Raw genomic sequence first — 26074 nt, 5'->3', positions numbered from 1 at the left:
GGGCCCCTTTACTTAAAGTGCTGTCCCAGTAATGTTGTATATAGACTGGAGCATTTAATATATATTTTACATTTTGTAGTGATTTAAATATTTGTTAGACCTAAATCCAAATCCATTTAAAAAGTTTTATTTTAGACAAAATGTTCAAAATCGCTAAATCTTGAGAAAACTCTTCATATTTTAAAGTAGATTAAACACATTTTGAAAAGACTAAAGAAAGACTTGACTCGACCCCAGGACCATTGTTCTGGACTTGGACCTTCAGACTTGGCCTTGACTCGAGACTTGCCTTTAGTGACTCCCACCTCTGTAGTTCCTGCTTCCACTACTTTCAGCCCTACATTTGTCACATATAGAAACACAACATCAACAGATCCCAGCAGGCTTCTCATTCAAACAGAACGCTCCTCTACAAAACAAAAGTCAGGCCTGGACAGTTTGGTGTTTGTGAAGAAGCTCATGAATAAATCCTCCACAGCCACCTGGACTTCAACCTGGACAAGACGCTGTTCTTCTTCATCGCGGGCCGTTACGAGTTCTCCAACAAGGGGGCGGACATCTTCCTGGAGTCTCTGTCCCGCCTCAACTACCTGCTGAGGGTGCGCTTCAGGAACACGTCCCTTCTCTTTTCTGTGTGTCCTTCTGCTGAACCATGTGTGCTGTAGGTTCACCGCAGCGACGTGACGGTGGTGGTGTTCTTCATCATGCCGGCCAAGACCAACAACTTCAACGTGGAGTCTCTGAAGGGACAGGCCGTCCGCAAGCAGCTGTGGTGAGGCCCAGCGGGTTATAGAATATATAGATATATAGATATATAACGGTTCAGTTCACTGTCAGCTGTAAGACGCTGCTTTCTCCCCACACTTTGAACCTTACAGCTCATATAACGGAGCGCCCGATATATTCATGTTAATGGTCATTCTGAAGATTGTGTCATGTCACTCTGTCACTGTCTTAGCTCCTCCACATCTGTCCACTGGATCACATTCTATAGATCTGTATCTACACAGACGGCATGTCGTCATAGAAGGGGGCGTGGCCTCCACACAATTTTTAACTCTTTTTATTAATAGAGTCAAGTCTAAATCAGGCCCATATGGATCTTTTCTCACAGCAGATTGTTCAGTAAAAGTACAAAAATGGCATTCATAGCTAGTGCTAGCTAGCGTTAGCATTAGCACGATAACATGAAGCATCATGTTAGCATTCTCTTTTTATGTATTTATGGGCTGTTGAACCACTTTGCTCCTCCATGTCTTTGTATCTTTGTTTAGTAGAAACTATATTCATAATTCAGCGTTTGTTAAAGAAGTTTTGAAAAGTCACCATGTGGTCTCTGCATGGTCTATGTGTCTATGTGATCACGAAACACTGTGAGAAGCTTCCATGACGTCCCTGCAATGTCTCCGAGGTCTGTCGAGACCAAGGAGATCTCACAGAGACTCCATAAGACTTATTCAAAGAGTCGTAAAGAGTCTCTCTCAGCCGTTTGAGACGTGTTGACCTCTGTATCAGCGATGTCTCCAAGACCAGCAGCGACTCAGGTCGAATAAGTGAGTAACAGAAATGGCTTTGTATCAATGGTTAAAAAGCTGTACTATAAAGGAGACACGAGTCTGTGTGCTGTGGAGTCACAGAAGAACAAAGAGAGGAGACTTTTACACTTTTACACCAGTTCACTCAGTCTATGGCTCCATGGGACTAGCGTCGTATTGACTGATGAAACTGTATAATTCTGTAAATGCTGATCAGACGTGGTGTCCCACAGGGACACTGCTCACAGCGTCATGTCTCATGAAACTGTATAATTCTGTAAATGCTGATCAGACGTGGTGTCCCACAGGGACACTGCTCACAGTGTGAAGGAGAAGTTTGGGAAGCGGCTCTACGACTCTCTGCTGAAGTAAGCTCTTTCTCACTCTCTCTCTGTGACGATGTAAAACCTCTACAACGATCCAGGATCAAATGTTTTGTAGGTTTCCTGGTGAGAAGGTCTGTCAGTAACGGAAACCTACCAGAAACTCTAAAAGCAGTTGATCCTGGAGAGTAATAGAGGCCGTTGTGAAGCAAAGGTGCCATGCTGACCACTCATACGGCCACTGGGTCACTAAAAGGTCAAATAATAATTCCTTTTTTCAAATTAGTTTTAGTACTAATATTCTCACTATTTCCCCCTCATTATTCTAATATTTTGCCTCTTTCCCACATTTCCCCCCGTGCAGATCTTCCACATATTATTGTTCTGTTTTCTGGTTCTAGGAGATTTTAGTATCGGTGTTGGAGACTAAGTATTGTTGAAGTACTGGTATTAGAAAACGTGTAACAATACCCGGCCCTACTCTAAACTGTGTGGTTTAAAGCTCGAAGGGAGACTAAAGGAACATGTGCACATTGAGCAGTGTCTGAACCATTTATACCCACAGTGGGCCTTCACCACAACCAAAAGTAAACAACTCAAAACTAAGGATAGGAAACAGAAACCGGACAATAAAATGAGAAGGAAGCATGTGGTTACCCCATATGTTCCCGGGGGGTCAGAACCTTTAGAAGGGTCCTCTCGACGCATCGTATCCCTGTATATTTTAAGCCTATGTCCACGCTCCGACAGCGGTTCATCCTAAAGACAGCTCTCCAAAACGCCTCCGCAGTAATGTTGTGTCTGCAGCCCAGTGCAGGGAGGAGTGTAGAGACCAAGCAGCCTCTACACAAGCGCATGTATCAATCATATATGCAGTGTTTTTACATCTGCAGAAACATCAGCAGGATGTCCATATACTGGACAGGGAGGAGAGGTGGTTTGAGAGGGTCGTAAAGGAGGCCATGTTAAAGTGGAGAAGCCCTCTCTGAACAGGGGGGGGGAGGGGATGAGGTAACAAAAGTTTAAACGCTTAAACGCCGACTCTCATGTGCAGAGGGCAGATCCCCGACATGAACGCCATCCTGGACCGAGACGACTTCACCATCATGAAGAGGGCAATCTTCGCCACGCAGGTAAGTCTTCCCTCACCACAACCACCTGGAACCTTCACCTACTAACCCCTCCCTTCACCGAGCAGAGACACAGCCTGCCTCCCGTCACCACCCATAACATGCTGGACGACGCCACGGACCCCATTCTCACCAACGTGCGGCGCGTCGGCCTCTTCAACGACCGCAGCGACCGGGTCAAGGTAAGAGCCCCGCCTTCTCTCCTGTGTCAGCGTCAGACCTTTTACGTGGTTCCTCCTCTGCCCCAGATCATCTTCCACCCGGAGTTCCTGTCCTCCACCAGCCCGCTGCTGCCCATGGACTACGACGACTTCGTACGCGGGTGTAACCTGGGCGTCTTCCCCTCCTACTACGAGCCCTGGGGTTACACTCCCGGTAATAACTATGAGCCCTGGGGCTACACTCCCGGTAATAACTATGAGCCCTGGGGTTACACTCCCGGTAATAACTATGACCCTGGGGTTACACTCCCGGTAATAACTATGACCCTGGGGTTACACTCCCGGTAATAACTATACGCCCTGGGGTTACACTCCCGGTAATAACTATGAGCCCTGGGGTTACACTCCCGGTAATAACTATGACCCTGGGGTTACACTCCCGGTAATAACTATGACCCTGGGGTTACACTCCCGGTAATAACTATACGCCCTGGGGTTACACTCCCGGTAATAACTATGAGCCCTGGGGTTACACTCCCGGTAATAACTATGACCCTGGGGTTACACTCCCGGTAATAACTATACGCCCTGGGGTTATACTCCCGGTAATAACTATGAGTCCTGGGGTTACACTCCCGGTAATAACTATGAGCCCTGGGGTTACACTCCCGGTAATAACTATGAGCCCTGAGGTTACACTCCCGGTAATAACTATGAGCCCTGGGGTTACACTCCCGGTAATAACTATAAGCCCTGGGGTTACACTCCCGGTAATAACTATGACCCTGGGGCTACACTCCCGGTAATAACTATGAGCCCTGGGGTTACACTCCCAGTAATAACTATGAGTCCTGGGGTTACACTCCCGGTAATAACTACGAGCCCTGAGGTTACACTCCCGGTAATAACTATGAGTCCTGGGGTTACACTCCTGGTAATAACTATGAGTCCTGGGGTTACACTCCCGGTAATAACTATATGAGCCCTGGGGTTACACTCCCGGTAATAACTATGAGTCCTGAGGTTACACTCCCGGTAATAACTATAAGCCCTGGGGTTACACTCCTGGTAATAACTATGAGTCCTGGGGTTACACTCCCGGTAATAACTATGAGTCCTGGGGTTACACTCCCGGTAATAACTATATGAGCCCTGCGGTTACACTCCCGGTAATAACTATGACCCTGGGGTTACACTCCCGGTAATAACTATGACCCTGGGGTTACACTCCCGGTAATAACTATACGCCCTGGGGTTACACTCCCGGTAATAACTATGAGCCCTGGGGTTACACTCCCGGTAATAACTATGACCCTGGGGTTACACTCCCGGTAATAACTATACGCCCTGGGGTTATACTCCCGGTAATAACTATGAGTCCTGGGGTTACACTCCCGGTAATAACTATGAGCCCTGGGGTTACACTCCCGGTAATAACTATGAGCCCTGAGGTTACACTCCCGGTAATAACTATGAGCCCTGGGGTTACACTCCCGGTAATAACTATAAGCCCTGGGGTTACACTCCCGGTAATAACTATGACCCTGGGGCTACACTCCCGGTAATAACTATGAGCCCTGGGGTTACACTCCCAGTAATAACTATGAGTCCTGGGGTTACACTCCCGGTAATAACTACGAGCCCTGAGGTTACACTCCCGGTAATAACTATGAGTCCTGGGGTTACACTCCTGGTAATAACTATGAGTCCTGGGGTTACACTCCCGGTAATAACTATATGAGCCCTGGGGTTACACTCCCGGTAATAACTATGAGTCCTGAGGTTACACTCCCGGTAATAACTATAAGCCCTGGGGTTACACTCCTGGTAATAACTATGAGTCCTGGGGTTACACTCCCGGTAATAACTATGAGTCCTGGGGTTACACTCCCGGTAATAACTATATGAGCCCTGCGGTTACACTCCCGGTAATAACTATGAGCCCTGGGGTTACACTCCCGGTAATAACTATATGAGCCCTGGGGTTACACTCCCGGTAATAACTATGAGTCCTGAGGTTACACTCCCGGTAATAACTATGAGTCCTGGGGTTACACTCCCGGTAATAACTATATGAGCCCTGGGGTTACACTCCCGGTAATAACTATGAGCCCTGAGGTTACACTCCCGGTAATAACTATGAGCCCTGGGGTTACACTCTTGGTAATAACTATGAGCCCTGGGGTTACACTCCCGGTAATAACTATGAGCCCTGGGGTTACACTCCCGATAATAACTATGAGCCCTGGGGTTACACTCCCGGTAATAACTATGAGCCCTGAGGTTAAACTCCCGGTAATAACTATAAGCCCTGGGGTTACACTCCCGGTAATAACTATAAGCCCTGGGGTTACACTCCCGGTAATAACTATGAGCCCTGAGGTTAAACTCCCGGTAATAACTATGAGCCCTGGGGTTACACTCCCGGTAATAACTATGACCCTGGGGTTACACTCCCGGTAATAACTATGAGCCCTGGGGTTACACTCCCGGTAATAACTATGAGCCCTGGGGTTACACTCCCGGTAATAACTATGAGCCCTGGGGTTACACTCCCGGTAATAACTATGAGCCCTGGGGTTACACTCCCGGTAATAACTATGAGCCCTGGGGTTACACTCCCGGTAATAACTATATGAGCCCTGGGGTTACACTCCCGGTAATAACTATGAGCCCTGGGGTTACACTCCCGGTAATAACTATGAGCCCTGGGGTTACACTCCTGGTAATAACTATGAGCCCTGGGGTTACACTTCCGGTAATAACTATGAGCCCTGGGGTTACACTCCTGGTAATAACTATAAGCCCTGGGGTTACACTCCCGGTAATAACTATATGAGCCCTGGGGTTACACTCCCGGTAATAACTATGAGCCCTGGGGTTACACTCCCGGTAATAACTATGAGCCCTGGGGTTACACTCCTGGTAATAACTATGAGCCCTGGGGTTACACTTCCGGTAATAACTATGAGCCCTGGGGTTACACTCCTGGTAATAACTATAAGCCCTGGGGTTACACTCCCGGTAATAACTATGAGCCCTGGGGTTACACTCCTGGTAATAACTATGACCCTGGGGTTACACTCCCGGTAATAACTATGAGCCCTGGGGTTACACTCCTGGTAATAACTATAAGCCCTGGGGTTACATTCCCGGTAATAACTATGAGCCCTGGGGTTACACTCCCGGTAATAACTATGAGCCCTGGGGTTACACTCCCGGTAATAACTACGAGCCCTGAGGTTACACTCCCGGTAATAACTATGAGTCCTGGGGTTACACTCCTGGTAATAACTATGAGTCCTGGGGTTACACTCCCGGTAATAACTATATGAGCCCTGGGGTTACACTCCCGGTAATAACTATGAGTCCTGAGGTTACACTCCCGGTAATAACTATAAGCCCTGGGGTTACACTCCTGGTAATAACTATGAGTCCTGGGGTTACACTCCCGGTAATAACTATGAGTCCTGGGGTTACACTCCCGGTAATAACTATATGAGCCCTGCGGTTACACTCCCGGTAATAACTATGAGCCCTGGGGTTACACTCCCGGTAATAACTATATGAGCCCTGGGGTTACACTCCCGGTAATAACTATGAGTCCTGAGGTTACACTCCCGGTAATAACTATGAGTCCTGGGGTTACACTCCCGGTAATAACTATATGAGCCCTGGGGTTACACTCCCGGTAATAACTATGAGCCCTGAGGTTACACTCCCGGTAATAACTATGAGCCCTGGGGTTACACTCTTGGTAATAACTATGAGCCCTGGGGTTACACTCCCGGTAATAACTATGAGCCCTGGGGTTACACTCCCGATAATAACTATGAGCCCTGGGGTTACACTCCCGGTAATAACTATGAGCCCTGAGGTTAAACTCCCGGTAATAACTATAAGCCCTGGGGTTACACTCCCGGTAATAACTATAAGCCCTGGGGTTACACTCCCGGTAATAACTATGAGCCCTGAGGTTAAACTCCCGGTAATAACTATGAGCCCTGGGGTTACACTCCCGGTAATAACTATACGAGCCCTGGGGGTTACACTCCCGGTAATAACTATACGAGCCCTGGGGTTACACTCCCGGTAATAACTATGAGTCCTGGGGCTACACTCCCGGTAATAACTATGACCCTGGGGTTACACTCCCGGTAATAACTATGAGCCCTGGGGTTACACTCCCGGTAATAACTATGAGCCCTGGGGTTACACTCCCGGTAATAACTATGAGCCCTGGGGTTACACTCCCGGTAATAACTATGAGCCCTGGGGTTACACTCCCGGTAATAACTATGAGCCCTGGGGTTACACTCCCGGTAATAACTATGAGTCCTGAGGTTACACTCCCGGTAATAACTATGAGCCCTGGGGTTACACTCCCGGTAATAACTACGAGCCCTGGGGTTACACTCCCGGTAATAACTATATGAGCCCTGGGGTTACACTCCCGGTAATAACTATGAGCCCTGGGGTTACACTCCCGGTAATAACTATGAGCCCTGGGGTTACACTCCCGGTAATAACTATAAGCCCTGGGGTTACACTCCCGGTAATAACTATGAGCCCTGGGGTTACACTCCTGGTAATAACTATGAGCCCTGGGGTTACACTTCCGGTAATAACTATGAGCCCTGGGGTTACACTCCTGGTAATAACTATAAGCCCTGGGGTTACACTCCCGGTAATAACTATGAGCCCTGGGGTTACACTCCTGGTAATAACTATGACCCTGGGGTTACACTCCCGGTAATAACTATGAGCCCTGGGGTTACACTCCTGGTAATAACTATAAGCCCTGGGGTTACATTCCCGGTAATAACTATGAGCCCTGGGGTTACACTCCCGGTAATAACTATGAGCCCTGGGGTTACACTCCTGGTAATAACTATAAGCCCTGGGGTTACACTCCCGGTAATAACTATGAGCCCTGGGGTTACACTCCCGGTAATAACTATAAGCCCTGGGGTTACACTCCCGGTAATAACTATGAGTCCTGGGGTTACACTCCCGGTAATAACTATGAGCCCTGGGGTGACACTCCCGGTAATAACTATACATTTAAAAAGAAAGATAAAGTGAAACACAAGTTTAGAAAAGGGAAACATTTTTAGATAAATTGGAAAAAAATTGAAAAATTACTGAAAACGGGAAAATCTGCAAAAATATGGGGATTTAAAAAAAAAAAACATGAACAAATTGTTAAATTGGAAAAAAAAAATGTTCTTGTTAGTTTCACGTCATATAAATGATCCAAATATAAAAGAAGTTGTAAAAAGGGGACGAGATGAGGAGTGTTGTGACTGTGGTGTTTCTTCAGGGGAGTGCACAGTGATGGGGATCCCCAGCGTCACCACAAACCTGTCCGGATTCGGCTGCTTCATGGAGGAGCATGTGTCCGACCCCTCGGCGTACGGTGAGTGGAAACACACAAATTGTGGGCCGTTTATAATCAGATTGTTCTGTCTCTTGTGTCTCAGGGATCTACATCGTGGGCCGTTTATAATCAGATTGTTCTGTCTCTTGTGTCTCAGGGATCTACATCGTGGGCCGTTTATAATCAGACTGTTCTGTCTCTTGTGTCTCAGGACCTACATCGTGGGCCGTTTATAATCAGATTGTTCTGTCTCTTGTGTCTCAGGATCTACATCGTGGGCCGTTTATAATCAGATTGTTCTGTCTCTCAGGGATCTACATCGTGGACCGTTTATAATCAGATTGTTCTGTCTCTTGTGTCTCAGGGATCTACATCGTGGGCCGTTTATAATCAGATTGTTCTGTCTCTTGTGTCTCTCAGGGATCTACATCGTGGGCCGTTTATAATCAGATTGTTCTGTCTCTTGTGTCTCTCAGGGATCTACATCGTGGGTCGTTTATAATCAGATTGTTCTGTCTCTCAGGGATCTACATCGTGGGCCGTTTATAATCAGATTGTTCTGTCTCTTGTGTCTCTCAGGGATCTACATCGTGGGTCGTTTATAATCAGATTGTTCTGTCTCTCAGGGATCTACATCGTGGACCGTTTATAATCAGATTGTTCTGTCTCTCAGGGATCTACATCGTGGGCCGTTTATAATCAGATTGTTCTGTCTCTCAGGGATCTACATCGTGGGCCGTTTATAATCAGATTGTTCTGTCTCTCAGGATCTACATCGTGGGCCGTTTATAATCAGATTGTTCTGTCTCTTGTGTCTCAGGGATCTACATCGTGGGCCGTTTATAATCAGATTGTTCTGTCTCTTGTGTCTCAGGGATCTACATCGTGGGCCGTTTATAATCAGATTGTTCTGTCTCTTGTGTCTCAGGGATCTACATCGTGGGCCGTTTATAATCAGATTGTTCTGTCTCTCAGGGATCTACATCGTGGACCGGCGGTTCCGCTCCGCAGACGACTCCTGTAACCAGCTGACCCAGTTTATGTTCAGCTTCTGTCAGCAGAGCCGTCGCCAGCGCATCATCCAACGCAACCGCACGGAGAGGCTGTCGGAGCTGCTGGACTGGAGATACCTGGGCCGGGTCAGTGTGAGCTTGGACTGGGCCGGGTCAGTGTGAGCTTAGACTGGGCCGGGTCAGTGTGAGCTTAGACTTAGGGACTAGCTAATATGGATATTTTTCAAAACTTTCAAAATCAATGAAATATTGTTATAACCTTTGCTCCGTCTGATGTGGCAAAAAGTGAAATATGAGCCCAAGGATTTTGTTGAGTTGAAAGTGTTCATATTGTGGCACTTTTAGTAAAACACTGGCCTTGTGGGAGCTTTGACACAAACATGTGCTGGCAGAGAATGAATCCATGAAGGAACAATATTTTTCAAAACTATTTTTATTCATTTTCCTTTTGTCATACATGTAAAAATAATATAACTTTTCAGTCGCCAAGTCACTCTAATGTGTTGCCATTGTGGGCCGAAGACTCCATAGACTTACATTATATGTGGTGGTTTGAAGGTGCGAAGGTGGAGTGAGGCCCCAGATCAGAGCCGCAGGAAGATGTTTTAGTTAGGGGGCGCTGAGGGACAAAATGTGCCCCCAAAATACTTTTTCTGTGCATAAATCCTGTTTATTAACCTCTTAACTCCCGCCTGAACCGAGAGCATTTTCTCCAGTTCAGTTTCCCCCAGGATTTGGCCTCATTTGAAAGACTTACAAAACTAAATTGATCTTTTTCCTCAGGTCAGATTTTTTTTCCATCACTTATTTTGTCGGGCAGTCGACTCATTTTTGTCAAATTTTCGTGACTTTTTTGTCACTTTTTCGTCAAATTATTCGCATTTTTTTGTCAAATTCTTATCACTTTTTCGTCAATTTTTCCTCAATTTTTCGTTAAATTTTTCTCACTTTTTCGTCATTTTTTGTACATTTTTCGTCCATGTTTTCTCACTTTTTTCACATTTCCATCCTTGTTTTCGTCTCAGTTTTGTTGCTTTTTTCTCACCTTTTTTCCAGAAGCTTTTGGATTGGGGTAAAGCTGGAGAAAATGTGCTCGGTTCAGGTGTGAGTGAAGGGGTTAATATTGCCTGCAGTTCACAAACTATCCACCAGGGGGGGGGCTGCGGCGCCCTCAGCACCCTGGGTTCCCACGGCCTTGACCCAGATGCAATCAGCCAACCAAAATATTAGATAGATTCCAAGGACAAAAACCAAAAACAACAGGTGGAGCACATGAGGGCGGGGCAGGTGATCAACAACGGGGAAGCAAAATCACAAGGACAGAACAGACAAGTCAAAATAAAACACTAAGCAAAATAAATGCGAACTGAACATGACAGAACCGTGACATTATAATCAAGATGTTTCAAAACACGTCTAAAAGAAAGATCAAAAATGTCATTTCAAACTTTCAAACACACTTTTTCTTGCACCATGACGTCATTTTTACCTAGAATGGCAAGAGGAATTATAACTTTTTGGCATCAAATTGATTCTGTGGAAGTGTTGAGGAAGGACAGGGATCTTTTCGAACTGATATTTGTACTAAAAAAGGGAACATTTGCGTTCATTCCAATAACTCTATAACTATTCTTTGCGTTTTGTAGGTCTTAGCTTTCAAATGTGGCACCACACTGGCCTATTTGCTCTAAGCTTTTAGATTTGGGTAAAACTGACCAAGGTGAGGTGTAGGAGATTAAAAATCATCCAAATTCTTTGTCCGTTGATCAGCCCGTTTCACAGTTTACAAGGTCTTTTTTGGGATCACTGTCAGAATAATGTCACCAGACCCGAGCGCGTTTTTGTCCAGGTTGGATTTACCCAAATCTAAGAATTCTTGTCAAAACAGAGACAAAAACCTGACCGAAACGTGACGCAAAAGCACAAACTCAGCATGGTTTGTGCGGAGCTGATTTCCTCCTGACGCCTCCAGTCCTGTGTAAACTGAGCTCTATTGCAGAGTCTGAAATGCAACATAAACAAGTTCAAATGAATGAAATGAAGAATATTTGTCTGTGTTTTTCAGTTCTACATCCACGCTCGACACCAGGCCCTCAGCAAAGCCTTCCCTGACAAGTTTAAAGAGGACCCCATGGCCCCTCTGCAGGTGAGAGCCCACGCCCCCGCCTTTCTAAGCACTCACGGCCGCCGTACATCAGGGAAACACACTGACATGAATACCTTGTGCTGCGCAGGCTGAGGGGTTCCGGTACCCGCGCCCCTACTCCGTCCCCCCCTCGCCGTCCGCCTCGCTCCACTCCACCCCCCACCACAGCGACGAGGAGGACGAGGAGGACGAGCTCTACGACGAAGACCTGGAGGCGGAGCGGGACCGGCTCAACATCAAAGCTCCGTTCGTCCTGACCCCGGTGTCCAAGAAGAAGAAGAAGCACGGAGAGGCGGGCAACTGATCACTACCTCCACCCCCCCCTTTGAAAGTGTTCCATGAGTCTGAAGCAAACAGGCCAACACAGTGAGGTCTGAGGAACTCGGGCACCGTGAAACCAAACCAGAAAGAAAAGTAGGAGGTGCCGAAAAGAAATATAAATAAAAAAAAAAGAAAAATTAAGTTGGAAACAGTGGAAAACTTTGAAGGGAATGAAAATGTGGGGAAAATTGGGGAAAAAACAAGAAGACATTTTTAAAAAGGGGGAAAAAGTACCAAAATTTGAGGGAAAAAACTTTTTATGAAAAGTTTTATGATTCTATGAGACAAATACTTTAGACATCGGTATCAAAAAAACAAGTATCGTTAAAGTACTGGTTTGTAACGGTCCCCAGCCCTGGTCGGAACTGACAACGTAATAACTCAGCCAATAACGTATTCATGATATACCCATAATGTAAGTGTTTTACGTTATTGTCGACGAAATTAAAATCCATCACAGATGTCAAAGATTCAGCCAATAATGTAATAAATAAAATAATTAAGAAAAAATATCCGTCCCTCAGTTCTTGTGTCATTGGTTCAGCTTCACCCTCCAGGTTTCCTCCAGCTCTTCTCTGAGCCCCTGGTGTTTCTCTAGTTTCTCCTGTTCCTTTTTCCTGATGTTGAAGTCTTGGTGTTGCTATGTCGACCACAGCGGCTCCTCTGCTCTTTGTCACCACCACAATGTCCGGTTGGTTCATCACCTTCTGTCCGTCTGGATCTGGACGTCCCACAGGATCTTGGCTCGGTCATTCTCCACCACCTTTGGAGGTGTTTCCCACTTTGACCTTGGGGTTTCCAGCCCATACTCTGCACAGATGTTCCTGTACACTATGATCCTCTGCACAGATGTTCCTGTACACTATACCAGCCACTTGGTTATGGCTCCATGTAAGCTTTCCCTGCAGCATCTTACACCTGCAGTTATGTTCTTACACCTGCAGCATCTTACACCTGCAGTTATGTTCTTACACCTGCAGTTCTGTTCTTACACCTGCAGCATCTTACACCTGCAGTTATGTTCTTACACCTGCAGTTATGTTCTTACACCTGCAGTTATGTTCTTACACCTGCAGTTATGTTCTTACACCTGCAGTTATGTTCTTACACCTGCAGTTATGTTCTTACACCTGCAGTTATGTTCTTACACCTGGGCTCTTGTCTGGTGTGGTAGATCTGGGCCTCTATTGCTCTGGTGCTCGAGGCTCCTGTGCAGCCATGATGAGCTTCTCAACCTCCTCCTCAACCTCATGTGTGTTGTTTTGTCTCTTTTTTTCTTTTCCTTAAATGTACTGCGCCCCCTCTGCACGTTTGTAAAATATGCACTTCTTGCAATAAATAAAAGAAAACAAAGAAGGCGGGACTGGCCAGCGCCGGGTCCAAAACGTGACATTTCGAGTCAATAAAAGACAAATGAAAGCTGGGTCCATGTCAGGCAGGTGTGGTGTGTGAGGCGTGATGACCCAGTGACCCCGTGACCCAGTGACCCAGTGACCCCGTGACCCCGTGACCCTGTGACCCAGTGACCCAGTGCCCTTTGAACCTGTGAGAATCACTGACATCAGACGACACTGCTCTGAATCCCAGGTCTTTATTGAAATGCGGCGTGAACACACAGGAGTATTTACAACGCGAGGTCTGCGCTCAGAAGAACTGTCTCTTCCACAGCGGCAGCTCCTGCAGGTACACCTCAGCCGGGACGTCCTCCGCTGCACACACAGGACAAACGTCAGGGGTAAAGGGTGAGTGGGGGGTAGAGGGGTGTGGCTGAGCTCTCACCTCCCTCCCTCGCCTGCTGCAGGAGATTGAGCAGGACGTTCGCCGCGTCATCCACACTCAGCTTCTCTGTGTTCTGGCTGCGAGTTTCTGGACGAGGAGAAGGACATTTCAGACAAAGCTTCAGTCGAGTCTCCAGCTCCTCCTGACGGGACTCGTGCTCATGAAACTACTAACCCTAACCCGCGGGGAGACGAGGAAAACCCTCTGGTGATGCTCAGGTTATTTCTATTGTAACAAGAGCAAAGTCCTCCAGAGGTTTCGGCGGGTCCTGAGCTGAGTTTTGGGTTAGTGTTTATTCAAATCCTCGTCTAACTAGTCCTCACACAAACGCAGCAGACTCAGACACAGGAGCAAAGGATCTCCCGCCTCTCCTGACTCTGCCTTTGTGAGAACGGATTGAAGACGTTTCGTAGGAAGATGTTCATGAACAGAACATCACACTCCCTGTGCTCCTCCTGAGGCCCAGCACATGCGTGTGCGTGTCCTCTGCAGCCGACACTTGAGTCTGTGCGTCAGGCTGTTCACATGCAGAGCTTTCTAGCCTCACATAAAGTGTGGGGGCCACTGGCGCCGTAAAGGGGTGGAAGGTTAGGACGGTTCTAAGGGCCCAGGGCTGTCAGGGGCCCATGAACACATCATCAGTAATATATGAAAAGGCTTGAATGCTGTAAGACTGTGGGCCCTAAATGTAGCTAATTCTGATGTGATATGTAGACTAGAGACGGACTGTTCACAGCACTTCAGTCAGACTGTTACAAAGCTAATAAAACATAAGACCTGTCCTGACTGAAGCTTTAGAGGCTGTGGTGTTGACTGGAGCCAGAGTCTGCACTGCACTTTTTCATTGTGTGCTGAAATCTGTTGTTGTTCAATTGTAATAGGCCTTCATAGCAATAATAAAATGTAGCCCCACAACAGCATTTTATGAACATGATGATACACTTGAACCACATTAACCTGCCTCGAAAAGGCACCAAATTCTGTTCAGGTAAAAACACTGCACTCATTACTGTGAGTTGCTGTAATTGTAAGTACATTTAAATTAGACGTTTAAGGTTTGTAGGTATTTTAAAAATAGCTCAGAATATCTAGCGGTGGCGAAACTAACAGTAAGTCAAACTTCATGGATCCAAAGTGACTGAGGGGCTCGTTTTTGTAAAACCAGATCAAAACCCACATCAGTCTGATTAACTCTTGTAGATAAAAGTCCTTTTATATTTGTAAATAAAATGTTTAACAATATTTTGACATTTAGCCCTTTTGTAAAACCATGTCCTTTGTAACGGACGAAGTGAAAAGTAAATCTGTGCTCTTTAACCCCCCTCTGACCAGTGTGTGCTCTTTAACTCCTCTGTATGAGTCACAAACCCCCCTCTGACCAGTGTGTGCTCTTTAACTCACCTCTGTACGAGTCACAAACCCCCTCTGACCAGTGTGTGCTCTTTAACTCACCTCTGTACGAGTCACAAACCCCCTCTGACCAGTGTGTGCTCTTTAACTCCTCTGTACGAGTCACAAACCCCCTCTGACCAGTGTGTGCTCTTTAACTCACCTCTGTACGAGTCACAAACCTCCCTCTGACCAGTGTGTGCTCTTTAACTCCTCTGTACGAGTCACAAACCCCCCTCTGACCAGTGTGTGCTCTTTAACCCCTCTGTACGAGTCACAAACCCCCCTCTGACCAGTGTGTGCTCTTTAACTCCTCTGTACGAGTCACAAACCCCCCTCTGACCAGTGTGTGCTCTTTAACTCCTCTGTACGAGTCACAAACCCCCTCTGACCAGTGTGTGCTCTTTAACTCCTCTGTACGAGTCACAAACCCCCTCTGACCAGTGTGTGCTCTTTAACTCTCCTCTGTACGAGTCACAAACCCCCCTCTGACCAGTGTGTGCTCTTTAACTCTCCTCTGTACGAGTCACAAACCCCCCTCTGACCAGTGTGTGCTCTTTAACTCCTCTGTATGAGTCACAAACCCCCTCTGACCAGTGTGTGCTCTTTAACTCCTCTGTATGAGTCACAAACCCCCTCTGACCAGTGTGTGCTCTTTAACTCTCCTCTGTATGAGTCACAAACCCCCTCTGACCAGTGTGTGCTCTTTAACTCACCTCTGTACGAGTCACAAACCCCCTCTGACCAGTGTGTGCTCTTTAACTCCTCTGTACGAGTCACAAACCCCCCTCTGACCAGTGTGTGCTCTTTAACTCTCCTCTGTATGAGTCACAAACCCCCTCTGACCAGTGTGTGCTCTTTAACTCACCTCTGTACGAGTCACAAACCCCCCTCTGACCAGTGTGTGCTCTTTAACTCTCCTCTGTATGAGTCACAAACCCCCTCTGACCAGTGTGTGCTCTTTAACTCACCTCTGTACGAGTCACAAACCCCCCTCTGACCAGTGTGTGCTCTTTAACTCACCTCTGTACGAGTCACAAACCCCCTCTGACCAGTGTGTGCTCTTTAACTCACCTCTGTACGAGTCACAAACCCCCCTCTGACCAGTGTGTGCTCTTTAACTCTCCTCTGTATGAGTCACAAACCCCCTCTGACCAGTGTGTGCTCTTTAACTCACCTCTGTACGAGTCACAAACCCCCCTCTGACCAGTGTGTGCTCTTTAACTCTCCTCTGTATGAGTCACAAACCCCCTCTGACCAGTGTGTGCTCTTTAACTCACCTCTGTACGAGTCACAAACCCCCTCTGACCAGTGTGTGCTCTTTAACTCACCTCTGTACGAGTCACAAACCCCCCTCTGACCAGTGTGTGCTCTTTAACTCTCCTCTGTATGAGTCACAAACCCCCTCTGACCAGTGTGTGCTCTTTAACTCACCTCTGTACGAGTCACAAACCCCCTCTGACCAGTGTGTGCTCTTTAACTCCTCTGTACGAGTCACAAACCCCCTCTGACCAGTGTGTGCTCTTTAACTCCTCTGTACGAGTCACAAACCCCCTCTGACCAGTGTGTGCTCTTTAACTCTCCTCTGTACGAGTCACAAACCCCCCTCTGACCAGTGTGTGCTCTTTAACTCTCCTCTGTACGAGTCACAAACCCCCCTCTGACCAGTGTGTGCTCTTTAACTCCTCTGTATGAGTCACAAACCCCCTCTGACCAGTGTGTGCTCTTTAACTCCTCTGTACGAGTCACAAACCCCCTCTGACCAGTGTGTGCTCTTTAACTCTCCTCTGTACGAGTCACAAACCCCCCTCTGACCAGTGTGTGCTCTTTAACTCACCTCTGTACGAGTCACAAACCCCCTCTGACCAGTGTGTGCTCTTTAACTCCTCTGTATGAGTCACAAACCCCCTCTGACCAGTGTGTGCTCTTTAACTCCTCTGTATGAGTCACAAACCCCCTCTGACCAGTGTGTGCTCTTTAACTCTCCTCTGTACGAGTCACAAACCTCCCTCTGACCAGTGTGTGCTCTTTAACTCACCTCTGTACGAGTCACAAACCCCCTCTGACCAGTGTGTGCTCTTTAACTCACCTCTGTACGAGTCACAAACCCCCTCTGACCAGTGTGTGCTCTTTAACTCACCTCTGTACGAGTCACAAACCTCCCTCTGACCAGTGTGTGCTCTTTAACTCACCTCTGTACGAGTCACAAACCTCCCTCTGACCAGTGTGTGCTCTTTAACTCACCTCTGTACGAGTCACAAACCCCCCTCTGACCAGTGTGTGCTCTTTAACTCACCTCTGTACGAGTCACAAACCTCCCTCTGACCAGTGTGTGCTCTTTAACTCACCTCTGTATGAGTCACAAACCCCCCTCTGACCAGTGTGTGCTCTTTAACTCACCTCTGTACGAGTCACAAACCCCCTCTGACCAGTGTGTTCTCTTTAACTCACCTCTGTACGAGTCACAAACCTCCCTCTGACCAGTGTGTGCTCTTTAACTCACCTCTGTACGAGTCACAAACCCCCTCTGACCAGTGTGAGCTCTTTAACTCCTCTGTACGAGTCACAAACCTCCTCTGACCAGTGTGTGCTCTTTAACTCCTCTGTATGAGTCACAAACCCCCCTCTGACCAGTGTGTGCTCTTTAACTCCTCTGTACGAGTCACAAACCCCCTCTGACCAGTGTGTGCTCTTTAACTCTCTCTGTATGAGTCACAAACCCCCCTCTGACCAGTGTGTGCTCTTTAACTCTCCTCTGTACGAGTCACAAACCCCCTCTGACCAGTGTGTGCTCTTTAACTCCTCTGTATGAAGAGTGTATTGTGATCAATTCTAACAAGTGTCTCACCTAAATGCAGCGTGTCATAGACGTCTCCTTCTTTGTGATCCTCAGACACAAAGCGGCGCCCCTCTGTGGACACAAGAGGCAGTGCATGTGATAAATGCGACAGACAGAAGAAAGGCAGTTTAAACTCTTTATGAAGAACACTCTTCCTCTTTCATATCGGCCTCATGTTTAAAGGGGGTGTATTTTCAGGCTTTCCATCCTGTTATTCTGTCACTCCCTCATTAAAAACATGGCTGAAGTGTTGCCTTGGCACATTCACGTATTTCTGAGTCATCTGTAAAAACTCTGATGGCGGCCATTTTAGGGATAGGTTTGCCTGAGTCCTCCTAGGAACGCCCCCACCTCCTGGAGACGCCTCCGAGCTTTGGTCTCCAGCCGAGTAACCAACCACTGCTCCTCAGCAGAACCCCCTCCCCACTGATGCCACAGACAGCGTGTGGAGGGGGCGTGTCTAAAGGCTCAGAGGTTCTTAAAGAGACAGAGGCCTATTTCAAGACATTCACTACAGCCATTTTGAGAGAGACATTTTATACAAGGCAGTTATTCTAATTTACTGCATTTACAGACCAACAGAAGGTTTGTCATCATTGTAGTGTGATATAGACTGGTGCTGTGGGACTGAAAAAAGCAGAATACTTTGATATCCAGATGTGTCAAAACGATCACACCTACATTTGCAGGTGTTACACAGGTGCTTCCTCAGTTTCAGCCCATTACCAAAGGTTTGACTTTATGTCTGAGTCCTCAGTGTGAGGGGCCGCTCACAGATGGAGCAGGGACTGAGGAAATGAATCAAATGTCATCATAGTTTAGTGAATTTGCAGACTCAAAAGTGTAAACTTACTTCAGGAGGAGCAGGTTGAAGTTTAACAAACGTATATGTAGAACCTGTCCCTGACTTATCCAAACAGGAAGCTGCAGTTTGAGACATTTAGAAGTTTTCCTCTGCCTACTCCCTTTGGGAATGTTATTGCTTTGAATATAATGACTATCTGTGACCTGCAGCCCAAAGAAACCAAAGAAACCAATCATGTTTTACTCATGTTGTTCACGGACCAGCTCCTTCAGGGGAAACTAACTACTGGACAAGAGGATTTGGATCTCGACTCTTGAGCCTGTTTATTTTACAGTTGTTTTCTTCAAAGTTTGACTCTAAAGTGTTAGTTCGATGTTTCCATCTTTCTCACATACTTTCAAAGGCAGCTCTGGGGAAGTGTCCGCTCAGGCTCGACATATTTAATAAACATAAACATATTTAGTTTCCATCATTCACTCAGGTCCACAGAGTTCAGGACTTTTGACTGAAGGAATAAAACATGTGTTCTTGGTTTCCAGATAAACGGATTGTTTTTGTTGCCTTTTCCTGAACTTTAAACAATGGCTCAAGATTATACTTTTGTAACACGATAAATTAAGTGGGATTAGTGAACAGTATAGAGGTCAGTATTTATTTTGGTTTATTATCTCGGGCTGAAATCTTTGCATCTTTAGATTGATTTTGTGTAATGTGAGGTTTCCAGCTGATTTAATGATGGACTTTTACTGTTCATCCACTCTTTGATACTTTTGTTCATTTTAATTCATAATGTGATCACCAGGCTGGACCTGGAAGTCTGATCAAAACAAACATCCATCGACTTGAAACGAGATCCGTCTGTAAACGGCTGAGTACGTACGGGTGCCTTTAAGGTAGAGCATGGCCTGTGGAGTCCAGTTCCTCCTCTGGAAGTTCTGCAGAAACACAAACAGGTCCTGGTTAGAACTGGAGTCACAGAGAAGGTTCAGGCTCAGATCCAAGTGTTGAAGCTGTTGGTCCAGGATGAACCCCTGAACTCCCACCTGAACCGAGCGCATGTTCTCCAGCTTTACCCCAATTAAATTAAATCCACAAGCTTCTGGAAAAACGGTGTGAAAATAGCAACAAAACTGAGACGAAAACAAGGATGAAAATGTGAAAAAAGTGACAAAAAATGTACCAAAAATGAACAAAAAAATGTCAAAAATGGACGAAAATTTGACCAAAAAGTGAGAACAATTTTACAAAAAATGTATCAAAAATGTACAAAAATTTGAAAAAAAAGTGACAAAAAATGGACGAAAAAAGTGATAAGAATTTGACCAAAAAAATTAGAATAATGTGACAAAAATGTGACAAAAATGAGACGACTGCCCAACAAAAAAAGTGATGAAAAAAAATCTACTGACGTGAGGAAAAAGATCAGTTTAGTTTTGTAGGTCTTAGCTTTCAAATGAGGCGTTCCACTGGCCTACGGGATTTGGGTAAAGCTGAACTGGAGTGTGTGTGTGTGTGTGTTGTTGTGTTGTTGTGTTGTTGTGTTGTACCTTAGGTGCGCTGCAGGAGTTGGACACAAAGGAGATCAGCAGAAGAACCGTGAACACGTACGAAGCCACGACTTTCCTCGAGCCCTGAGAGAGACACAGAGTGGAGACCATCTCACTTTACCTTTAATGTCACTATCTCACATCCTACAGACTTTACCTTTAATGTTACCATCTCACTTTACCTTTAATGTTACCATCTCACAGACTTTACCTTTAATGTTACTATCTCACATCCTACAGACTTTACCTTTAATGTCACCATCTCACAGACTTTACCTTTAATGTTACCATCTCACATCCTACAGACTATGCCTTTAATGTCAGAGGTCATGGTTCAGTACAGGTGTGTTTTATGGTTTGTCATGTGTGTAGTGGGCGCTACAGTCTCTACTGAAGCTGCTTTAACCTCTCAGACACGATCTGAAACATCTGTGTTAAGGCGAGACACGGCAGGTGAACAGGGGAAAAACATAAATGTAGAGACGTCAGTTTGAAGCTTTTGCTGAACATCACAGATATAAATATGAGATCAGGTCATTTTATGTTTTCACATAAAAATAAGGCATTTTGAGCATTAAAATGGCCAAAATTGCCTTTATTTTGGGCAACAAAATCAAAATAATGAATTGAGCCAGATTAAATGGTTTTATTTTATTGACATATTAGTAACTCAGATTTTTTCAGAGGGATTTTGGATATTTTGTTCAGTTTTTCAATAAACTAATCATCAGTGAAAAAATCTGTAAAAACTCAAATTCCGCCTGTTTTTTTGGTTTCAAAGTTGAATAAATCAGGCTAGGAATTAGATATTAAAAAAACCTTCAGAATGTTGTTGTGTCTCAGCCTGTAAAGTGTGGAGTCTGTGGGAGCTTCTATAAGGGCTCAGGCTCTGCCCGAGTGCGGCTTCTCTCATTCAGAGAAAACCAGCCCTGAAGTTTTGTAGCGAGTGCGCATGCTCGGCCCGTTCTTCCACTTTTCCGCTCCAGCGTCTCGTAGGAGGAAAAACACCATATTTGGGTGAAAGCGTCATCACGGGGCCCCTTAGCAGGACACGTGGATGTCAAATCTGTCAATATTTATGAATGAAAACCCGCGGGAAAGACGGCCTTTCTACTTCCGGGTCGCCCCCACCTCGCAGACAAAACATCATCAAATAAACATCATCATTTTTATATCTGACATGAAAACTAAGATGTAAAGGGAGGAAAACAGATACAAATCTCCACTTCCACCACTGCGGGAAACATCAATACTTTCACCTAAAGGGTCTCGCATTAAAATTTAAAGAAATTATCCAACCAGTCTTTAACATTACAGAGAATAGCTCACTTACTGATTTAAACGATAGTGATGAGTTTGTGGACAGCGTTATGCTCACGTTAAAAACAGCCCTTGATGTTGCGGCTCCACTGAAACAGAAAGTAATTCGGCCAAGGTGAGTCGCCCCCTGCAGGTACAACGCGGAAACACGAGCGCTTAAGCGGAAGACTCGCAAATTAGAGTGGTTATGAACAATCTCTTAGACATTGGAACAAATGCCTACTCGCATATAAGCAAGCCATGAGGGAAGCAAAAACAAACTACTACTCTTCATTAATCGAAGCAAATAAAAACAACCCTAGGTTTCTCTTCAGTACTGTGGCCCGGCTAACAAACAGTCACAGCGCAGTAGAACCTTCAATCCTTAATACCCTTAGCTGCCATGACTTCCTTAAATTCTTTAATGATAAAATCAAAACCATTAGAGATAAAATAAAGGATAAGCTTCCCTTATCTTATCCTGATCTAAACCTAGTTGAGTCATTGACTCCATCTGAAGTCTTAGACAGGTTTATAACTGTAGATGAGGCTGAGGTATCATCAATCATTATGTCCTCAAAACCTTCAACTTGTCTTCTAGATCCAATTCCAATTAAACTCCTTAAAGAAATTACTCCTGAAATCTCAGATACCATATTGAAAATAATTAACTCGTCTTTAGAAAACGGTTATGTGCCAAAGTCCTTTAAATACGCTGTTATCAAACCACTTTTAAAACTAGTCTTGATCCTGACATTTTAGCCAACTATAGGCCCATATCTAATCTCCCTTTCATCTCAAAAGTCCTTGAAAAAGTAGTGGCTAAGCAGCTTTGCAGTCACCTACGGGACAATAACTTATTTGAAAAATTTCAGTCAGGGTACAGAAGTTATCATAGCACAGAGACCGCCTTAGTCAAAGTTACCAACGACCTGTTATTAGCAGCTGACGCCGGACTAGCTTCAATCCTAGTTTTGTTAGACCTTAGCGCAGCCTTTGACACAATCGATCACAATATTCTCCTGCAGAGGTTAGGATGTGACGTAGGCATCAGGGGAACAGCCCTCTCCTGGTTTAAATCTTATTTATCTGACAGGCAACAATTCGTTAATGTAAACCAAAAGTCTTCACCGTGTTCCAAAGTGTGCTATGGGGTGCCACAAGGTTCAGTGCTCGGGCCAATTTTATTTATACTATACATTCTTCCATTAGGGAACATAATCCGAAATCACAATATAAATTTTCACTGTTATGCGGACGACACACAGCTGTATTTATCAATGAAACCAGGTCAGACAGATAAATTAGAAACACTTAGCTCCTGCGTTAAAGCCATAAAGACATGGATGATGCAAATTACCTCCTTCTTAACCCGGACAAAACCGAGGTTATTATATTAGGCCCTAAAAAAACTGAGAGAGTCTTTATCTCAACAGATCATCTCCCTGGATAATGTTAGCATATCAACGAGCACAACAGTAAAAAAACTCGGAGTTCTGTTTGACCAAGACCTCTCTTTTAAAACACACATAAACCAGGCTTGTAAAATAGCGTTCTTTCACCTGCGCAACATTACTAAAATACGAAATATCCTAACTAAGAGCGATGCAGAAAAACTTATTCACGCATTTGTCTCTTCAAGGCTGGACTACTGCAACAGCTGCTGGCAGCGTGCCCTAAAAGCTCCTGAAAAGTCTTCAATTAGTTCAAAACGCAGCTGCTAGATTGTTAACCCGGACAAAGAGAAGAGAACACATTACACCTGTGCTAAAGTCTCTCCATTGGCTTCCTGTTGAGTTTAGAATCACATTTAAAATCCTGCTCCCCACATTTAAATCCATAAAGGGTTTAGCTCCGCTTTATCTCCAAGACGCTGTCATTCCATATCAGCCAACCAGAGCTCTCCGCTCTCAAAACTCAGGGACTAGTGATTCCTCGAGTCTCCAAAATCACTGTATTATATTTGCCTGGATTCACCTGAACTTTTAATTGTCATATTTATTGCTCTGTTTTATTGCCTTGATGTTCGGTGCAGCTGTGAGGCCACTTCTGTTGTGATATTGGGCTTTACAAAACCATTACACTTGAAACTTGAAACTTAGCCCCCACCGGAACTGAGCAGTCTCTCCAGTTTGGCTTTACACAAATCTAAAAGCTTCTTTAAAATAGTGTCCAAAAAGTGACAAATCGTTAAGAAAATGAGGATAAAGGCAAAGGAAAAAATTTGATGAAAAAAGACCAGAAATAGAGAAAAACAGAAAAAATGGATGAAAAAAGACAAAAATATGAGGAAAAACAATGGATGGAAAAAATGTATAAAAAAGACCAAAAATGGACAATAAAAGACAAAAAAAATATGAAAAAAAGACACACAAAAAATTAATCAAGAAAGACAGAAAAATGGTGAAAAAATGCATTAAAAAAGGAAAAACAATGGATGGAAAAAATGGATGAAAAAAGACAAAAAATGATGAAAAAAGACAAAAAAAATATTGATAAAAAAGACAAAACAATGGATGAAAAAAGACAAAAATATGATGGAAAAAAGACAAAGAAAATTATGAAAAAAGACAAAAAAATTATGAAAAAAAGACAAATAAAAGGATGGAAAAAAAAGACAAAGGAAATGATGAAAAAAGTAAAAAAATGACTAAGAAATCCATTAAAAAAAGGAAAAACAATGGATGGAAAAAATGGATAAAAGAAAACGTGCCAAAATGCAACAGAAAAGCCACAACATAGCAACAACACGTGACCCCAAAAAGGTGTTGGAAAAAGTGTCAGAAAATGTGGTAAAAAGGAAAAAAGTAACGACACGGCAACAACACAAGCAATAAGATGAATTTACATCAGTTTTGTAGGACTTAGCGTTCAAATGAGGTGTTACTCTGAGGTTATAGGCTGTGAACTCCAGTCGAGGAGCTTTAGATGTGGGTAAAGCTGAGGTTAAATGCAGAGAGTGCCTTACTTTCATGGTGCCTGGTCTGGTGCTCGGTCCGGTGCTTCAGTCCAGTGCTTCAGTCCAGTGCTTCGGTCCGGTGCTTCGGTCTGGTGCTTCGGTCCGGTGCTTCGGTCCCGCTCTCTCTGCTGTGGTCCGGCTCCGGGCCAGTATTTATACCCGCTCTCCGCTGCCGATATTCACAATAGGTCAGTCCAATTTGACCGCGTGGAAACGGGTGAGTGAGCGGATCGATGCGGAGGCTCCTGGGAACACCGTGAATATGCTGCCGCCGCCGCCGCCGCCTCGCGCTGATGCCGTGATTTATGAAGGGCAGTTCATGAGGCGGATCATTAAACGGTGAAGACTGGCCATTAGTTCTTTGGGAAACAGGACATTCTTTTTGACATTAGATCATGGAAACACCTGCAGCTTCTGTGAGGGTGGGCAGGTCTCCAGCAGGGTCACCATCATCTTACTACGATGTTATTACAATATGGTTTAAAAACTGTGACTGAAGCTGCAGAAGTGATGGGAATATTCCTCTACATGTGCACATCAAGTATGTCTGAGCTGAGAAACGCTCTACAGTTGTTTTTTCACTGGATTCATGTAAACACACTGGTTTTGAATGTGTCTAAAACAAAGAGCATGTTTAGATCCAGACTCTGATGATCCACTTAATATTGTATTAAAAGACATGCAAATAGAGCAGGTTTGATAAACTTTAATCTGGGGAAAAGCACTTTGACACTGGTGTGTCTGGCGTGTATTAGAAGGTGCTGCGGCTTCTACACCGCGCTGCAAATGATTATGCAAATTGTATTTCAGTGTTTAAAAAAACAGTTACTTTATTAAGCAGATCATCATTTTCAAGCAATACAGGAAAGAAAAAGGATCTCTCTGCTGATGAAAAGCGTGAAATAGTTGAATGCCTTGGTCTAGGTATGAAAACCTTCGATATTTCATGAAAGATTAAGTGTAATCATCGTAGTGATAAGTGATTTGTGGATGATTCAGACACACTCGGGTTTGTGCAGATAAAGGCACAATATGGACGGTTTCTGCCAGACAAACACATCAGATTAAGATGCATGCAGGTATTTGAAGCTGCTGGTGCCTCTGGAGTCTCTGAACATGAAGGTGTAGCAGGGCTGGACTGGTCATCGGGAGAACCGGGAGTTTTCCCTTTTGGGCCGGTTGGGCCAGTCAGATCGAGAGATAAGCCCCATAATACCTGACACCGGCCCACAATTAGCACCAAAAGCTATTGGAATTTCTATCATTACATGCAATTACACAATTCCTCCACTAGAAGGATGTGACGCATTTTATACCCTTGCGGACTCTCCCCGACTCTCGCTGACTCCTGTCTGAAAAGCCATTGCCATGAATTAAAAAAAAATGACTAACTCACCTAACAAACCCCAGAGCTCCTGACCCTCCAGCCTCTGTACCTCGTCAGAGCT

General features: G+C 45.1%; 2 protein-coding genes across 2 annotated transcripts in view; one reads left to right on the top strand and one right to left on the bottom strand.

Moving 5' to 3' along the window:
* The window catches only part of gys2 (glycogen synthase 2), a 40758-nt gene extending 28742 nt beyond the window's left edge, over positions 1-12016 (top strand). Inside the window, exons 7-16 of the mRNA XM_079582819.1 lie at positions 479-599; positions 666-772; positions 1844-1903; positions 2913-2991; positions 3057-3170; positions 3237-3363; positions 8473-8568; positions 9505-9668; positions 11608-11688; positions 11777-12016. Of these exons, the coding sequence (XP_079438945.1) occupies positions 479-599; positions 666-772; positions 1844-1903; positions 2913-2991; positions 3057-3170; positions 3237-3363; positions 8473-8568; positions 9505-9668; positions 11608-11688; positions 11777-11992 (1165 nt within the window). The 3' untranslated portion in view covers positions 11993-12016. The remainder of the gene's footprint in view (positions 1-478; positions 600-665; positions 773-1843; positions 1904-2912; positions 2992-3056; positions 3171-3236; positions 3364-8472; positions 8569-9504; positions 9669-11607; positions 11689-11776) is intronic.
* A 1576-nt stretch (positions 12017-13592) lies between these two features.
* spx (spexin hormone) lies at positions 13593-24763 on the bottom strand. The gene is made up of 6 exons (XM_079582870.1): positions 24636-24763; positions 20369-20452; positions 19702-19756; positions 18026-18088; positions 13789-13875; positions 13593-13718 (listed from the first exon to the last, which is right to left on the bottom strand). Exons 1-6 carry the CDS (start codon positions 24639-24641, stop codon positions 13654-13656), a joined length of 360 nt encoding a protein of 119 aa, XP_079438996.1. The 5' UTR covers positions 24642-24763; the 3' UTR covers positions 13593-13653.
* Positions 24764-26074: the final 1311 nt, after the last annotated feature.

Source organism: Gobius niger, assembly GCF_951799975.1.
Source record: "Gobius niger genome assembly, chromosome: 2".
Classification (NCBI taxonomy): Eukaryota; Metazoa; Chordata; class Actinopteri; order Gobiiformes; family Gobiidae; genus Gobius; species Gobius niger.
Note: the sequence above shows the minus strand (reverse complement) of the source record. Positions and strands in the feature narration are given on the sequence as shown.

Coding starts and splice junctions, on each gene's coding strand:
- spx (XM_079582870.1), bottom strand. Junction 18,089..19,701: donor GCTCTACCTTAAAGGCACCC/GTACGTACTCAG, acceptor TTGTGTCCACAG/AGGGGCGCCGCTTTGTGTCT. Junction 13,719..13,788: donor GCAGCAGGCGAGGGAGGGAG/GTGAGAGCTCAG, acceptor CTGTGTGTGCAG/CGGAGGACGTCCCGGCTGAG.